The 17,559-nt window shown below is 45.6% G+C and overlaps 1 protein-coding gene across 2 annotated transcripts in view; it reads right to left on the bottom strand.

Moving 5' to 3' along the window:
• LOC144754139 (uncharacterized) overlaps positions 1–17,559 on the bottom strand; it is a 586,760-nt gene that overhangs the window by 258,153 nt on the left and 311,048 nt on the right. Inside the window, exon 3 of one of the 2 annotated variants that reach the window (XM_078641717.1) lies at positions 5,759–5,797. The exons of the other annotated variant lie outside the window; for it this stretch is intronic. Within the exon in view, the coding sequence (XP_078497843.1) occupies positions 5,759–5,797 (39 nt within the window). The remainder of the gene's footprint in view (positions 1–5,758; positions 5,798–17,559) is intronic. 2 annotated transcript variants of the gene reach the window in all.

A 17,559-nucleotide genomic window follows, 5' to 3' on the forward strand; every position in this document is an offset into this window, starting at 1 on the left:
CGGAGCCGAGCTGTTTTGCAGCCATCATTGTGTGGAGTTCAGTTCATCTCACTAGTTTTGTATTTGTCATGAGGGGTTGTTCCTAATGTTTCTATTTTAGCGAGGTCAAAAAGAGATCCCATTAGTGGCCTACTGATTTTGCTCGATTCCTTTTCTTTTTTTTTACACGATTTTTCGTTATCTGCAAAGACTAAACAGAGTATTGCGACTCTGTGTTTGTTTGTAAATAGAGAATGAACCAAAGAGAACTAATTCTAAAACAGTAAATACTTGGATAACAATCAATCAAATGGAGAGAGAAGCAGGCACGACGGATTACAACGGGGGCAAAGGCCTGCGTTAACTACCTTTCACTATCTGCAAAGAGAGAGTACTCCTAATAGAAATGAGGGGGGGGGCACCATTCAAAGCAGATCAGTGTGCATAAACACGAAAATGTTTTCACTTATCACGTACTTGACATTCGACAGCTTATGATATTTGCTATTAAAAAACCATTGAAATTCACTGAAAAAACCATAGGTTATAGACCATATATAGTTAGGAATTAGCATTTACAAAACCTTGAAAATTCACAGAAAAAACCATAGGTTATAGACCATATATAGTTAGGAATTAGCATTTAAAAAACCTTATTTTACTCACACAAAACCATTGAAATTCCATATATAGTTAGTTGCACTAACTATATATCGCGCACCCGCAATCCACTGCTGATCATGTCACATATTACATCATTCATGACATGGTCAGTGACATCACTGATGACATCACTGATGACATCTCAAATGACATCACTGATGACATCACTGATGACATCTCAAATGACATCACTGATGACATCACTGATGACATCTCAAATGACATCACTGATGACATCACTGATGACATCTCATTTGACATTACTGATCACATCACTGATGACATCATTCATGTGATAATACGATGAACCTCTTCAGACTCTAATATAACCTTAGATACACTCAGTGTAAACAGACACTCATAGACTGTCACTCATCCATGGAGTTACTCAGACACTTAGTCAGTCATGCAAAGAATCAATCACACCTCCATTTCCTCAACTATACAGTTATACACACCTTACTTATTCAAACATATACTAAAACATATTTACTCACTTATACAATCCTGGATACAAGTTCACAATGATCCATACCGCCACTCACACATTCACTGGCTCTTATGCACAGTTATTTATATATGTCAACTCTCACATGTACTGTGTTTTACATATGTACTTACTTTGACATGTAGCACTGAGATATCCATTCACTCACCAATACACTCATGCACACAGTCAACCGCCCATACAGCTGTTTCCACATGCACTTTTGAACCCATACATCTAGTCAATCAACTGCTCACACATCTATGCAGAGAGTCATACACCTCCCAGCCACCCACACACACACTCAGTCTCCCATACAAATGCTTGGGCAACCAATCAATAACCCATACAGTTAATCATATAGCTAATGATCAACACATGCAGCAGTTTACAGAACAACAGACATAATGATGCACAAATTAAGACAGTTTAGTCCCTAACCCATGCACTCAATGAGACACATTTAATCAGTCACTCATACAGTCAGCCATGCCCCTACTAAATCCTTCATCAAGACACTTATACATCCACTCATTCTTCAATATGTAAGACATATTTTAACTTTACAGAATTATACAGTCACTGGATGTAGTCATCAGTGATGTCATTTGAGATGTCATCAGTGATGTCATCAGTGATGTCATTTGAGATGTCATCAGTGATGTCATCAGTGATGTCATTTGAGATGTCATCAGTGATGTCATCAGTGATGTCACTGACCATGTCATGAATGATGTAATATGTGACATGATCAGCAGTGGATTGCGGGTGCGCGATATATAGTTAGTGCAACTAACTATATATGGAATTTCAATGGTTTTGTGTGAGTAAAATAAGGTTTTTTAAATGCTAATTCCTAACTATATATGGTCTATAACCTATGGTTTTTTCAGTGAATTTTCAAGGTTTTGTAAATGCTAATTCCTAACTATATATGGTCTATAACCTATGGTTTTTTCAGTGAATATATATATACATGAGACCTAACAATGGGATTTATCTGAAAATTAATCTCTTTCTGTATCTGCAATAACCTAAAACATTGATAACTACTGGTGATGATTGCGTACTCTGAATTGTACATTTAATACTGGTGTCCATCTTGAGAAGAGTTTGTAGTCCTACTTTTGTGTCTATGAACCTAATGAAAAAAGCCCAGAAACTGTGCCCCGCCTGTAACCAAGGGCAGAGTCAGCACAGGGCCCAGAACGCGGTCCACGAGGGTAAGATTGAGTGCACAAGGCGGAGAGACACGGGTAAGATCGATTACTGTGACCCCCCTAACCTTTGATACTATTTCTTCAGAAGAGACCACGTTAAGCGACTTTTGCATCCTTGCTGAAGCCTTGAAAAGAATCTACTAAGGTATTAGCGATTGCGCTTTTATAACAGCATGCGCTATTTTTATAACAGAACGCGCTATCCCAATTAGAGGCGGGGCACTACTAACATGCATCTACAGCATTCGCCTGTACATAATGTAAATATTTCCCTTTATAAATGATTCGCATACTGCTGTAGAAATAAGTTTTCAAGAAGCCAAAGATAGTATCGCTTTTTCATCAGCGCTCCCATTTTTCCCATACTATGCAACTAATTATGATGAAGCTAATGCACGCTGTTCCAACTAGATGTGCAGTATCAAAAACACGCATGAACTGCATGCTCCTTGTAAACAATTTATATCTGTTCTCCATCACAGAACGCGCTATCCCAGTTAGAGGCGGGGCACTACTAACATGCATCTACAGCTTTCGCCTGTACATAATGTAAATATTTCCCTTCATAAATGATTCGCATACTGCTGTAGAAAAAAGTTTTCAAGTAGCCAAAGACAGTATCGCTTTTTAATCAGCGCTCGCATGTTTCTCATACTATGCAACTAATTATGATGAAGCTAATGCACGCTGTTCCAACTATATGTGCAGTATCAAAAACGCGCTTGTATTACATGCTCCTTGTAAACAATTTATATCTGTTCTCCATTACCTTTTCCTCGCAAAAAAAGTTTATGTAACTAAAAATGAAGTGCATAAATTCACTAGCAATTCTAGTATGTGTGTGTGTTTCTTAGAATCACTATGGCTAATCACCGTAACCACAAGACCACAACGTTTGGGATTGTATATGTTTGTGCTCCTATATTTCAGGTGGCAAAATAAGAAACGCTATAAATAGCGAATGGAACCTACACTAATGGTGTGAGTACCGATTGTATGTTTTCTGTTTGTTTTATTGTCCTGACGAAAGCTCTATAGACCCGGCTGGGCCCAGAGAGCTGAAACATGTTGACGCACCCATATATACATAGATATATGGTAATCTAGTTACTCGATTACATCTATATCGACTTATTTTTAACTGACAGTGTTATCCCCGTTTTCATTAAAATACTTTTGGAGATACACTGCTTTTATAATCATTTCACCCTCCCTATTATTTCTGGACACTTCTACCTGGACCAGAGGTAGCCTCGGGTGAGGCAGGCATACTACACTCTTTTGACTACCCTATGAATATGCCATGACACCTGATGGGGCGGAAAAAAGATATACCGCATCGCAATATCAGGCTGCCTATGAGGGTTGTCAATTTTTGAACTAATGGTTCAGTAGATACTAGTGTCCATTCCTCATTTTTTGATTAACTCCGGATCTTATCAGGGGAACTGAATGGACCGCAAATCCTCTTCCCTCCTTTTCTGATAGAAGTATACACAGAGATCCCCTACTACAGAATTTTACTATTCCCAACAGGTGTGCCTCACCACAGGCACATCTGCCTTATAATAATAAATTAGGACCCAGATCCTGTCTGTAATCATTGCAACCCTTATCCAACATTTCTCTACAGGGTCACACATTATTTTTACCCTATATCACCATTCTTGTATCTCATTTAGCCCTGATACAGGTAAAAACAATAGACGATTGCTTATCTCCCAAAGCAGTGCCAATTTAGGGGCTTCTCTCACAGACAATACTTGGACCTTCCTTCTCTTATCTTCCCATCGCCTCTATCTTTAGAAGTTTCATTGTCTCCCATATTCTTGAAAATAAAACAACATTCTAACTATACCCCCAAAGTAATATTGGCTATAGGTCTAACTAGACAACTTTCTGTGATATATCCCTAACCCCAAAACTCAACCCTCCTCCAAATCTTGCCAAACCTAGTTGGGGACCTCCAACCCCTTTATCCAAGCACCACTCACGGTTTTCCACGCTCTGCCAATTACCCCAATGACATTGATTCAAACCTGTTTTTGTATAATACTTTGTACAATATCCTGTTTTGTATAATAATTTGTGTAATACCCGCAATTACAGTCGTCCATAAACACTCCGCTATTGTTACTGCCCACTCAAATCTGAGTTTATACTTCATTTACGCACTGCCCTCATTTTAGCAGTAGATCCCCTCCAGTACTATGAGAGGGATTACTATAGAGAAACTCCTTCTGGGTTCAGTACTCTGGGGGAACTCAGTTCTAGTAGAAAACTTTACTCAAGAATCTACTGCATTTTTCCTTTAGAAATTCCTTGCTCTCCATTTCTAATTATAATCAGTAATTTATTTTCTTTTTAAAATACTTTTTTCAGCTCCAAAAATAGCTTATCTCATGCTTTATGCACTATCTCATAAATGAGACAATTATATGAGTTGAATAGCACAATTCCAGTGACACTAGTGTGACCACTGTTTATCTTATATATGTGTTGAATATTGCTGTAACCCTGAGGAAGCCCCAAGTCTGTGTGCATTAGAAGGGCGAAACACGTGTTGGCTGTGTAGTGCACCTTTTGCCTCACCTCCAGGGGAAGTCAAGAGGAGCATTTGTTCAGACTAAGTACCATTCTACATTTCTACCGATGAGCGTTTATGTTACTTAAGCAGGGACAATGTATACATTCATGATAGCTTAAGGTGCATAACTTACATATTATACAATATATAACTGGACTAGGTGTTTACTTTGCCTGTTGCTTTGCACCAATGAGAGGAACAATATATAGAAGACATTATGCTAGTTTTTATTTAGTGTCAGCAGCATCCCTTCATTCCTTTGATCTAGTCATTTCTGGGCTTGAGGGCACAACCCAGGCACAAGTGGGTGCAGCAAAGACCACAGAATACTAAACATAAAGAATGAGCTACTACTAGGTAGACTTGGAGTAGAGACATCTTCTCTTTTCCATTAAAGGGGAGAGGGGATGCAGGTCACCAGACTTAGGCTAACTCCATCTTGGTGTTAAAGGTCAGGGGCACAGACCTGCATTCAATGGTGTGTCTTTCTTTAGATGGCGCAACCTTGGATGGATGATTCTTAAACATAATAAATATTTAGTGGCATTTGGATTAGGATAAAGTGTGTTTGGAGGGTGCTGATTGGTCTAGTGGAGGAAATAAATATGACAGCAAGTGGGTGGGTGATGGAGAAGCTGGAAGGTAAAAGGGTCTAAAAGCTGCGCCCTGAGAAAGGAGATGCCTGATTTGTTTCAAGGCGCTAGAAATGGAGGGAAGGTGTTCAATGAACCAGCGCCTAGGTGTGTTCGTAAAGACTTCAAGAAATGTGTCTAAAAGAAGTAGAAATGTAGAGAAATGAAAGGCATAAGAGGCTTAACTTACTGGCAGCTGCAGTTGTGGTATTTGGTGAGGTTTGTCCAACTGTGGAGACAAAAAGTTATGATTAGAACATTCAGGGGAGCTGGAACAATTTTCCTGGTGGGGGTTGCCATCAGTGTTACATCACTGAAGTACTAGGGATAATGGCAAACCCCAGCATATCAGAAAGAACAATGATAGATAAATGAGCCACGCCTACTCAGCAGCAAAGTGGTAATGGTGTGGTATGTAGCTGGCAGTGCATTGTGGGGGCGGGCTGTGGGGGGACACTGACTGAAAATATATTATTAACGCATTCACCTGTTGTTGGGGCTGTTGTTGTATCTGTTGTTGCTGCTGTTGTGGCTGCAGTTGTGGTTATTGTTGTTGGTTCTGTAGTGGCAGCTGTAGTGATGGCTGTTGTTGCTGCAGTTGTACCAGTGGTTGTTTCTGCTGTTGTAGCAGCTGTTGTTGCTGCTGTTGTGGCAGCTGAAGTTTCATCTGTTGTTGGGGCTGTTGTTGTATCTGTTGTTGCTGCTGTTGTGGCTGCAGTTGTGGCTATTGTTGTTATTGCTCTTGTGGCTGCAGTGGTAGCTACTGTTGTTGGTTCTGTAGTGGCAGCTGTAGTGATGGCTGTTGTTGCTGCAGTTGTACCAGCCATTGTAGCTGCTGTAATGGCAGCAGTTTTTGCTGTTGTAGCAGCCATTGTTGCTGCTGTTGTAGCAGCCGTTGTTGCTGCTGTAGTGGCAGCTGTAGTTTCACCTGTTGTTGGGGCTGTTGTTGTATCTGTTGTTGCTGCTGTTGTGGCTGCTGTTGTGGCTGCTGTTGTGGCTGCAGTGGTAGCTACTGTTGTTGGTTCTGTAGTGGCAGCTGTAGTGATGGCTGTTGTTGCTGCAGTTGTACCAGCTGTTGTAGCTGCTGTAGTGAAAGCAGTTGTTGCTGTTGTATCAGCCGTTGTTGCTGCTGTTGTAGCAGCCATTGTTGCTGCTGTTGTAGCAGCCATTGTTGCTGCTGTAGTGGCAGCTGTAGTTTCACCTGTGGTTGGGGCTGTTGTTGTACCTGTTGCTGCTGCTGTTGTTGCTGCAGTTGTGGCTATTGTTGTTATTGCTGTTGTGGCTGCAGTGGTAGCTACTGTTGTTGGTTCTGTAGTGGCAGCTGTAGTGATGGCTGTTGTTGCTGCAGTTGTACCAGCTGTTGTAGCTGATGTAGTGACAGCAGTTGTTGCTGTTGTATCAGCCGTTGTTGCTGCTGTTGTAGCAGCCGTTGTTGCTGCTGTTGTAGCAGCCGTTGTTGCTGCTGTAGTGGCAGCTGTAGTTTCATCTGTTGTTGTATCTGTTGTATCTGTTGTTGCTGCTGTTGTGGCTGCAGTTGTGGCTATTGTTGTTATTGCTGTTGTGGCTGCAGTGGTAGCTACTGTTGTTGGTTCTGTAGTGGCAGCTGTAGTGATGGCTGTTGTTGCTGCAGGTGTACCAGCTGTTGTAGCTGCTGTAGTGACAGCAGTTGGTGCTGTTGTATCAGCCGTTGTTGCTGCTGTTGTAGCAGCCATTGCTGCTGCTGTTGTAGCAGCCGTTGTTGCTGCCGTAGTGGCAGCTGTAGTTTCACCTGTGGTTGGGGCTGTTGTTGTATCTGTTGCTGCTGCTGTTGTTGCTGCAGTTGTGGCTATTGTTGTTATTGCTGTTGTGGCTGCAGTGGTAGCTACTGTTGTTGGTTCTGTAGTGGCAGCTGTAGTGATGGCTGTTGTTGCTGCAGTTGTACCAGCCATTGTAGCTGCTGTAATGGCAGCAGTTTTTGCTGTTGTAGCAGCCATTGTTGCTGCTGTTGTAGCAGCCGTTGTTGCTGCTGTAGTGGCAGCTGTAGTTTCACCTGTTGTTGGGGCTGTTGTTGTATCTGTTGTTGCTGCTGTTGTGGCTGCTGTTGTGGCTGCAGTGGTAGCTACTGTTGTTGGTTCTGTAGTGGCAGCTGTAGTAATGGCTGTTGTTGCTGCAGTTGTACCAGCTGTTGTAGCTGCTGTAGTGACAGCAGTTGTTGCTGTTGTATCAGCCGTTGTTGCTGCTGTTGTAGCAGTCGTTGTTGCTGCTGTTGTAGCAGCCGTTGTTGCTGACGTAGTGGCAGTTGTAGTTTCACCTGTTGTTGGGGCTGTTGTTGTATCTGTTGTTGCTGCTGTTGTGGCTGCAGTTGTGGCTATTGTTGTTATTGCTGTTGTGGCTTCAGTGGTAGCTACTGTTGTTGGTTCTGTAGTGGCAGCTGTAGTGATGGCTGTTGTTGCTGCAGTTGTACCAGCTGTTGTAGCTGCTGTAATGGCAGCAGTTTTTGCTGTTGTAGCAGCCATTGTTGCTGCTGTTGTAGCAGCCGTTGTTGCTGCTGTTGTGGCAGCTGTAGTTTCACCTGTTGTTGGGGCTGTTGTTGTATCTGTTGTTGGTACTATTGTGGCTGCAGTTGTGGCTATTGTTGTTCTTGATGTTGTGGCTGCAGTGGTAGCTACTGTTGTTGGTTCTGTAGTGGCAGCTGTAGTGATGGCTGTTGTTGCTGCAGTTGTACCAGCTGTTGTAGCTGCTGTAGTGACAGCAGTTGTTGCTGTTGTATCAGCGGTTGCTGCTGCTGTTGTAGCAGCCGTTGTTGCTGCTGTTGTAGCAGCCGTTGTTGCTGCTGTAGTGGCAGCTGTAGTTTCACCTGTTGTTGGGGCTGTTGTTGTATCTGTTGTTGCTGCTGTTGTGGCTGCAGTTGTGGCTATTGTTGTTATTGCTGTTGTGGCTGCAGTGGTAGCTGCTGTTGTTGGTTCTGTAGTGGCAGCTGTAGTGATGGCTGTTGTTGCTGCAGTTGCACCAGCTGTTGTAGCTGCTGTAGTGACAGCAGTTGTTGCTGTTGTAGTAGCCGTTGTTGCTGCTGTTGTACCATTGGTTGTTTCTGCTGTTGTAGCAGCTGTTGTTGTGGCAGCTGTAGTTTCACCTGTTGTTGGGGCTGTTTTTGTATCTGTTGTTGCTGCTGTTGTGGCTGCAGTTGTTGCTATTGTTGTTATTGCTGTTGTGGCTGCAGTGGTAGCTACTGTTGTTGGTTCTCTAGTGGCAGCTGTAGTGATGGCTGTTATTGCTACAGTTGTACCAGCTGTTGTAGCTGCTGTAGTGACAGCAGTTGTTGCTGTTGTATCAGCCGTTGTTGCTGCTGTTGTAGCAGCCGTTGTTGCTGCTGTTGTAGCAGCCATTGTTGCTGCTGTAGTGGCAGCTGTAGTTTCACCTGTTGTCGGCGCTGTTGTTGTATCTGTTGTTGCTGCTGTTGTGGCTGCAGTTGTGGCTATTGTTGTTATTGCTGTTGTGGCTGCAGTGGTAGCTACTGTTGTTGGTTCTGTAGTGGCAGCTGTACTGATGGCTGTTGTTGCTGCAGTTGTACCAGCCATTGTAGTTGCTGTAATGGCAGCAGTTTTTGCTGTTGTAGCAGCCATTGTTGCTGCTGTTGTAGCAGCCGTTGTTGCTGCTGTAGTGGCAGCTGTAGTTTCACCTGTTGTTGGGGCTGTTGTTGTATCTGTTGTTGCTGCTGTTGTGGCTGCTGTTGTGGCTGCAGTGGTAGCTACTGTTGTTGGTTCTGTAGTGGCAGCTGTAGTAATGGCTGTTGTTGCTGCAGTTGTACCAGCTGTTGTAGCTGCTGTAGTGACAGCAGTTGTTGCTGTTGTATCAGCCGTTGTTGCTGCTGTTGTAGCAGTCGTTGTTGCTGCTGTTGTAGCAGCCGTTGTTGCTGACGTAGTGGCAGTTGTAGTTTCACCTGTTGTTGGGGCTGTTGTTGTATCTGTTGTTGCTGCTGTTGTGGCTGCAGTTGTGGCTATTGTTGTTATTGCTGTTGTGGCTTCAGTGGTAGCTACTGTTGTTGGTTCTGTAGTGGCAGCTGTAGTGATGGCTGTTGTTGCTGCAGTTGTACCAGCTGTTGTAGCTGCTGTAATGGCAGCAGTTTTTGCTGTTGTAGCAGCCATTGCTGCTGCTGTTGTAGCAGCCGTTGTTGCTGCTGTTGTGGCAGCTGTAGTTTCACCTGTTGTTGGGGCTGTTGTTGTATCTGTTGTTGGTACTATTGTGGCTGCAGTTGTGGCTATTGTTGTTCTTGATGTTGTGGCTGCAGTGGTAGCTACTGTTGTTGGTTCTGTAGTGGCAGCTGTAGTGATGGCTGTTGTTGCTGCAGTTGTACCAGCTGTTGTAGCTGCTGTAGTGACAGCAGTTGTTGCTGTTGTATCAGCGGTTGCTGCTGCTGTTGTAGCAGCCGTTGTTGCTGCTGTTGCAGCAGCCGTTGTTGCTGCTGTAGTGGCAGCTGTAGTTTCACCTGTTGTTGGGGCTGTTGTTGTATCTGTTGTTGCTGCTGTTGTGGCTGCAGTTGTGGCTATTGTTGTTATTGCTGTTGTGGCTGCAGTGGTAGCTGCTGTTGTTGGTTCTGTAGTGGCAGCTGTAGTGATGGCTGTTGTTGCTGCAGTTGCACCAGCTGTTGTAGCTGCTGTAGTGACAGCAGTTGTTGCTGTTGTAGTAGCCGTTGTTGCTGCTGTTGTACCATTGGTTGTTTCTGCTGTTGTAGCAGCTGTTGTTGTGGCAGCTGTAGTTTCACCTGTTGTTGGGGCTGTTTTTGTATCTGTTGTTGCTGCTGTTGTGGCTGCAGTTGTTGCTATTGTTGTTATTGCTGTTGTGGCTGCAGTGGTAGCTACTGTTGTTGGTTCTCTAGTGGCAGCTGTAGTGATGGCTGTTATTGCTACAGTTGTACCAGCTGTTGTAGCTGCTGTAGTGACAGCAGTTGTTGCTGTTGTATCAGCCGTTGTTGCTGCTGTTGTAGCAGCCGTTGTTGCTGCTGTTGTAGCAGCCATTGTTGCTGCTGTAGTGGCAGCTGTAGTTTCACCTGTTGTCGGCGCTGTTGTTGTATCTGTTGTTGCTGCTGTTGTGGCTGCAGTTGTGGCTATTGTTGTTATTGCTGTTGTGGCTGCAGTGGTAGCTACTGTTGTTGGTTCTGTAGTGGCAGCTGTACTGATGGCTGTTGTTGCTGCAGTTGTACCAGCCATTGTAGTTGCTGTAATGGCAGCAGTTTTTGCTGTTGTAGCAGCCATTGTTGCTGCTGTTGTAGCAGCCGTTGTTGCTGCTGTAGTGGCAGCTGTAGTTTCACCTGTTGTTGGGGCTGTTGTTGTATCTGTTGTTGCTGCTGTTGTGGCTGCAGTTGTGGCTATTGTTGTTATTGCTGTTGTGGCTTCAGTGGTAGCTACTGTTGTTGGTTCTGTAGTGGCAGCTGTAGTGATGGCTGTTGTTGCTGCAGTTGTACCAGCTGTTGTAGCTGCTGTAATGGCAGCAGTTTTTGCTGTTGTAGCAGCCATTGTTGCTGCTGTTGTAGCAGCCATTGTTGCTGCTGTTGTGGCAGCTGTAGTTTCACCTGTTGTTGGGGCTGTTGTTGTATCTGTTGTTACTACTATTGTGGCTGCAGTTGTGGCTATTGTTGTTCTTGATGTTGTGGCTGCAGTGGTAGCTACTGTTGTTGGTTCTGTAGTGGCAGCTGTAGTGATGGCTGTTGTTGCTGCAGTTGTACCAGCTGTTGTAGCTGCTGTAGTGACAACAGTTGTTGCTGTTGTATCAGCGGTTGCTGCTGCTGTTGTAGCAGCCGTTGTTGCTGCTGTTGTAGCAGCCGTTGTTGCTGCTGTAGTGGCAGCTGTAGTTTCACCTGTTGTTGGGGCTGTTGTTGTATCTGTTGTTGCTGCTGTTGTGGCTGCAGTTGTGGCTATTGTTGTTATTGCTGTTGTGGCTGCAGTGGTAGCTGCTGTTGTTGGTTCTGTAGTGGCAGCTGTAGTGATGGCTGTTGTTGCTGCAGTTGCACCAGCTGTTGTAGCTGCTGTAGTGACAGCAGTTGTTGCTGTTGTAGTAGCCGTTGTTGCTGCTGTTGTACCATTGGTTGTTTCTGCTGTTGTAGCAGCTGTTGTTGTGGCATCTGTAGTTTCACCTGTTGTTGGGGCTGTTTTTGTATCTGTTGTTGCTGCTGTTGTGGCTGCAGTTGTTGCTATTGTTGTTATTGCTGTTGTGGCTGCAGTGGTAGCTACTGTTGTTGGTTCTCTAGTGGCAGCTGTAGTGATGGCTGTTATTGCTACAGTTGTACCAGCTGTTGTAGCTGCTGTAGTGACAGCAGTTGTTGCTGTTGTATCAGCCGTTGTTGCTGCTGTTGTAGCAGCCGTTGTTGCTGCTATTGTAGCAGCCATTGTTGCTGCTGTAGTGGCAGCTGTAGTTTCACCTGTTGTCGGCGCTGTTGTTGTATCTGTTGTTGCTGCTGTTGTGGCTGCAGTTGTGGCTATTGTTGTTATTGCTGTTGTGGCTGCAGTGGTAGCTACTGTTGTTGGTTCTGTAGTGGCAGCTGTACTGATGGCTGTTGTTGCTGCAGTTGTACCAGCCATTGTAGTTGCTGTAATGGCAGCAGTTTTTGCTGTTGTAGCAGCCATTGTTGCTGCTGATGTAGCAGCCGTTGTTGCTGCTGTAGTGGCAGCTGTAGTTTCACCTGTTGTTGGGGCTGTTGTTTTATCTGTTGTTGCTGCTGTTGTGGCTGCAGTTGTGGCTATTGTTGTTATTGCTGTTGTGGCTGCAGTGGTAGCTACTGTTGTTGGTTCTGTAGTGGCAGGTGTAGTGATGGCTGTTGTTGCTGCAGTTGTACCAGCTGTTGTAGCTGCTGTAGTGACAGTAGTTGTTGCTGTTGTATCAGCCGTTGTTGCTGCTGTTGTAGCAGCCGTTGTTGCTGCTGTTGTAGCAGCCGTTGTTGCTGCTGTAGTGGCAGCTGTAGTTTCACCTGTTGTTGGGGCTGTTGTTGTATCTGTTGTTGCTGCTGTTGTGGATGCAGTTGTGGCTATTGTTGTTATTGCTGTTGTGGCTGCAGTGGTAGCTACTGGTGTTGGTTCTGTAGTGGCAGCTGTAGTGATGGCTGTTGTTGCTGCAGTTGTACCAGCCATTGTAGCTGCTGTAATGGCAGCAGTTTGTACTGTTGTAGCAGCCATTGTTGCTGCTGTTGTAGCAGCCATTGTTGCTGCTGTAGTGGAAGCTGTAGTTTCACCTGTTGTTGGGGCTGTTGTTGTATCTGTTGTTGCTGCTGTTGTGGCTGCAGTTGTGGCTATTGTTGTTATTGCTGTTGTGGCTGCAGTGGTAGCTACTGTTGTTGGTTCTGTAGTGGCAGCTGTAGTGATGGCTGTTGTTGCTGCAGTTGTACCAGCTGTTGTAGCTGCTGTAGTGACAGCAGGTGTTGCTGTTGTATCAGACGTTGTTGCTGCTGTTGTAGCAGCCGTTGTTGCTGCTGTAGTGGCAGCTGTAGTTTCACCTGTTGTTGGGGCTGTTGTTGTATCTGTTGTTGCTGCTGTTGTGGCTGCAGTTGTGGCTATTGTTGTTATTGCTGTTGTGGCTGCAGTGGTAGCTACTGTTGTTGGTTCGGTAGTGGCAGCTGTAGTGATGGCTGTTGTTGCTGCAGTTGTACCAGCCATCGTAGCTGCTGTTGTAGCAGCCATTGTTGCTGCTGTTGTAGCAGCCGTTGTTGCTGCTGTAGTGGCATCTGTAGTTTCACCTGTTGTTGGGGCTGTTGTTGTATCTGTTGTTGCCTCTGTTGTGGCTGCTGTTGTGGCTGCAGTGGTAGCTACTGTTGTTGGTTCTGTAGTGGCAGCTGTAGTGATGGCTGTTGTTGCTACAGTTGTACCAGCTGTTGTAGCTGCTGTAGTGACAGCAGTTGTTGCTGTCGTATCAGCCGTTGCTGCTGCTGTTGTAGCAGCCATTGTTGCTGCTGTTGTAGCAGCCGTTGTTGCTGGTGTAGTGGCAGCTGTACTTTCATCTGTTGTTGGGGCTGTTGTTGTATCTGTTGTTGCTGCTGTTGTGGCTGCAGTTGTGGGTATTGTTGTTATTGCTGTTGTGGCTGCAGTGGTAGCTACTGTTGTTGGTTCTGTAGTGGCAGCTGTAGTGATGGCTGTTGTTGCTGCAGTTGTACCAGCTGTTGTAGCTGCTGTAGTGACAGCAGTTGTTGCTGTTGTATCAGCCGTTGTTGCTGCTGTTGTACCAGCGGTTGTTGCTGCTGTTGTAGCAGCCGTTGTTGCTGCTGTTTTGGCAGCTGTAGTTTCACCTGTTGTTGGGGCTGTTGTTGTATCTGTTGTTGCTGCTGTTGTGGCTGCAGTTGTGGCTATTGTTGTTATTGCTGTTGTGGCTGCAGTGGTAGCTACTGTTGTTTGTTCTGTAGAGCCAGCTGTAGTGATGGCTGTTGTTGCTGCAGTTGTACCAGCTGTTGTAGCTGCTGTAGTGACAGCAGTTGTTGCTGTTGTATCAGCCGTTGTTGCTGCTGTTGTAGCAGCAGTTGTTGCTGCTGTTGTAGCAGCCGTTGTTGCTGCTGTAGTGGCAGCTGTAGTTTCACCTGTTGTCGGCGCTGTTGTTGTATCTATTGTTGCTGCTGTTGTGGCTGCAGTTGTCGCTATTGTTGTTATTGCTGTTGTGGCTGCAGTGGTAGCTACTGTTGTTGCATCTGTAGTGGCAGCGTTACTGATGGCTGTTGTTGCTGCAGTTGTACCAGCCATTGTAGTTGCTGTAATGGCAGCAGTTTTTGCTGTTGTAGCAGCCATTGTTGCTGTTGTTGTATCTGCCGTTGTTGCTGCTGTAGTAGCAGCTGTAGTTTCACCTGTTGTTGGGGCTGTTGTTGTATCTGTGTCTGCTGTTGTGGCTGCAGTTGTGGCTATTGTTGTTATTGCTGTTGTGGTTGCAGTGGTAGCTACTGTTGTTGGTTCTGTAGTGGCAGCTGTAGTGATGGCTGTTGTTGCTGCAGTTGTACCAGCTGTTGTAGCTGCTGTAGTGACAGCAGTTGTTGCTATTGTATCAGCCGTTGTTGCTGCTGTTGTACCAGCGGTTGTTGCTGCTGTTGTAGCAGCCGTTGTTGCTGCTGTTTTGGCAGCTGTAGTTTCACCTGTTGTTGGGGCTGTTGTTGTATCTGTTGTTGCTGCTGTTGTGGCTGCAGTTGTGGCTATTGTTGTTATTGCTGTTGTGGCTGCAGTGGTAGCCCCTGTTGTTGGTTCTGTAGTGGCAGCTGTAGTGATGGCTGTTGTTGCTGCAGTTGTACCAGCTGTTGTAGCTGCTGTAGTGACAGCGGTTGTTGCTGTTGTATCAGCCGATGTTGCTGCTGTTGTAGCAGCCGTTGCTGCTGCTTTTGTAGCAACCGTTGTTGCTGCTGTAGTGGCAGCTGTAGTTTCACCTGTTGTTGGGGCTGTTGTTGTATCTGTTGTTGCTTCTGTTGTGGCTGCAGTTGTGGCTATTGTTGTTATTGCTGTTGTGGCTGCAGTGGTAGCTGCTGTTGTTGGTTCTGTAGTAGCAGCTGTAGTGATGGCTGTTGTTGCTGCAGTTGTACCAGCTGTTGTAGCTACTGTAGTGACAGCAGTTGTTGCTGTTGTAGTAGCCATTGTTGCTGCTGTTGTACCAGTGGTTGTTTCTGCTGTTGTAGCAGCTGTTGTTGCTGCTGTTGTGGCAACTGTAGTTTCACCTGTTGTTGGGGATGTTATTGTATCTGTTGTTGCTGCTGTTGTGGCTGCAGTTGTTGCTATTGTTGTTATTGCTGTTGTGGCTGCAGTGGTAGCTACTGTTGTTGGTTCTCTAGTGGCAGCTGTAGTGATGGCTGCTATTGCTACAGTTGTACCAGCTGTTGTAGTGACAGCAGTTGTTGCTGTTGTATCAGCCGTTGTTGCTGCTGTTGTAGCAGCCATTGTTGCTGCTGTTGTAGCAGCCGTTGTTGCTGCTGTAGTGGCAGCTGTAGTTTCACCTGTTGTCGGCGCTGTTGTTGTATCTGTTGTTGCTGCTGTTGTGGCTGCAGTTGTGACTATTGTTGTTATTGCTGTTGTGGCTGCAGTGGTAGCTACTGTTGTTGGTTCTGTAGTGGCAGCTGTAGTGATGGCTGTTGTTGCTGCAGTTGTACCAGCTGTTGTAGCTGCTGTAGTGACAGCAGTTGTTGCTGTTGTATCAGATGTTGTTGCTGCTGTTGTACCAGCGGTTGTTGCTGCTGTTGTAGCAGCCATTGTTTCTGCTGTTGTGGCAGCTGTAGTTTCACCTTTTGTTGGGGCTGTTGTTATATCTGTTGTTGCTGCTGTTGTGGCTGCAGTTGTTGCTATTTTTGTTATTGCTGTTGTGGCTGCAGTGGTAGCTACTGTTGTTGGTTCTGTAGTGGCAGCTGTAGTGATGGCTGTTGTTGCTGCAGTTGTACCAGCCATTGTAGCTGCAGTAATGGCAGCTGTTTTTGCTGTTGTAGCAGCCATTGTTGCTGCTGTTGTAGCAGCCGTTGTTGCTGCTGTTGTAGCAGCCATTGTTGCTACTGTAGTGGCAGCTGTAGTTTCACCTGTTGTTGGGGCTGTTGTTGTATCTGTTGTTGCTGCTGTTGTGGCTGCAGTTGTGGCTATTGTTGTTATTGCTGTTGTGGTTGCAGTGGTAGCTACTGTTGTTGGTTCTGTAGTGGCAGCTGTAGTGATGGCTGTTGTTGCTGCAGTTGTACCAGCTGTTGTAGCTGCTGTAGTGACAGCAGTTGTTGCTGTTGTATCAGCTGTTGTTGCTTCTGTTGTACCAGCGGTTGTTGCTGCTGTTGTAGCTGCCGTTGTTGCTGCTGTTTTGGCAGCTGTAGTTTCACCTGTTGTTGTATCTGTTGTTGCTGCTGTTGTGGCTGCAGTTGTGGCTATTGTTGTTATTGCTGTTGTGGCTGCAGTGGTAGCTACTGTTGTTGGTTCTGTAGTGGCAGCTGTAGTGATGGCTGTTGTTGCTGCAGTTGTACCAGCTGTTGTAGCTGCTGTAGTGACAGCGGTTGTTGCGGTTGTATCAGCCAATGTGGCTGCTGTTGTAGCAGCCGTTGTTGCTGCTGTTGTAGCAGCCGTTGTTGCTGCTGTAGTGACAGCTGTAGTTTCACCTGTTGTTGGGGCTGTTGTTGGGGCTGTTGTTGTATCTGTTGTTGCTGCTGTTGTGGCTGCAGTTGTGGCTATTGTTGTTATTGCTGTTGTGGCTGCAGTGGTAGCTGCTGTTGTTGGTTCTGTAGTGGCAGCTGTAGTGATGGCTGTTGTTGCTGCAGTTGCACCAGCTGTTGTAGCTGCTGTAGTGACAGCAGTTGTTGCTGTTGTAGTAGCCGTTGTTGCTGCTATTGTACCATTGGTTGTTTCTGCTGTTGTAGCAGCTGTTGTTGTGGCAGCTGTAGTTTTACCTGTTGTTGGGGCTGTTGTTGTATCTGTTGTTGCTGCTGTTGTTGCTGCTGTTGTGGCTGCAGTTGTTGCTATTGTTGTTATTGCTGTTGTGGCTGCAGTGGTAGCTACTGTTGTTGGTTCTCTAGTGGCAGCTGTAGTGATGGCTGTTGTTGCTGCAGTTGTACCAGCCATTGTAGTTGCTGTAATGGCAGCAGTTTTTGCTGTTGTAGCAGCCATTGTTGCTGCTGTTGTAGCAGCCGTTGTTGCTGCTGTAGTGGCAGCTGTAGTTTCACCTGTTGTTGGGGCTGTTGTTGTATCTGTTGTTGCTGCTGTTGTGGCTGCAGTTGTGGCTATTGTTGTTATTGCTGTTGTGGCTGCAGTGGTAGCTACTGTTGTTGGTTCTGTAGTGGCAGGTGTAGTGATGGCTGTTGTTGCTGCAGTTGTACCAGCTGTTGTAGCAGCTGTAGTGACAGTAGTTGCTGCTGTTGTATCAGCCGTTGTTGCTGCTGTTGTAGCAGCCGTTGTTGCTGCTGTTGTAGCAGCCGTTGTTGCTGCTGTAGTGGCAGCTGTAGTTTCACCTGTTGTTGGGGCTGTTGTTGTATCTGTTGTTGCTGCTGTTGTGGCTGCAGTTGTGGCTATTGTTGTTATTGCTGTTGTGGCTGCAGTGGTAGCT

The sequence above is a fragment of the Lissotriton helveticus genome, chromosome 5_1, assembly GCF_964261635.1.
Source record: "Lissotriton helveticus chromosome 5_1, aLisHel1.1, whole genome shotgun sequence".
In the NCBI taxonomy this organism is placed as follows: domain Eukaryota; kingdom Metazoa; phylum Chordata; class Amphibia; order Caudata; family Salamandridae; genus Lissotriton; species Lissotriton helveticus.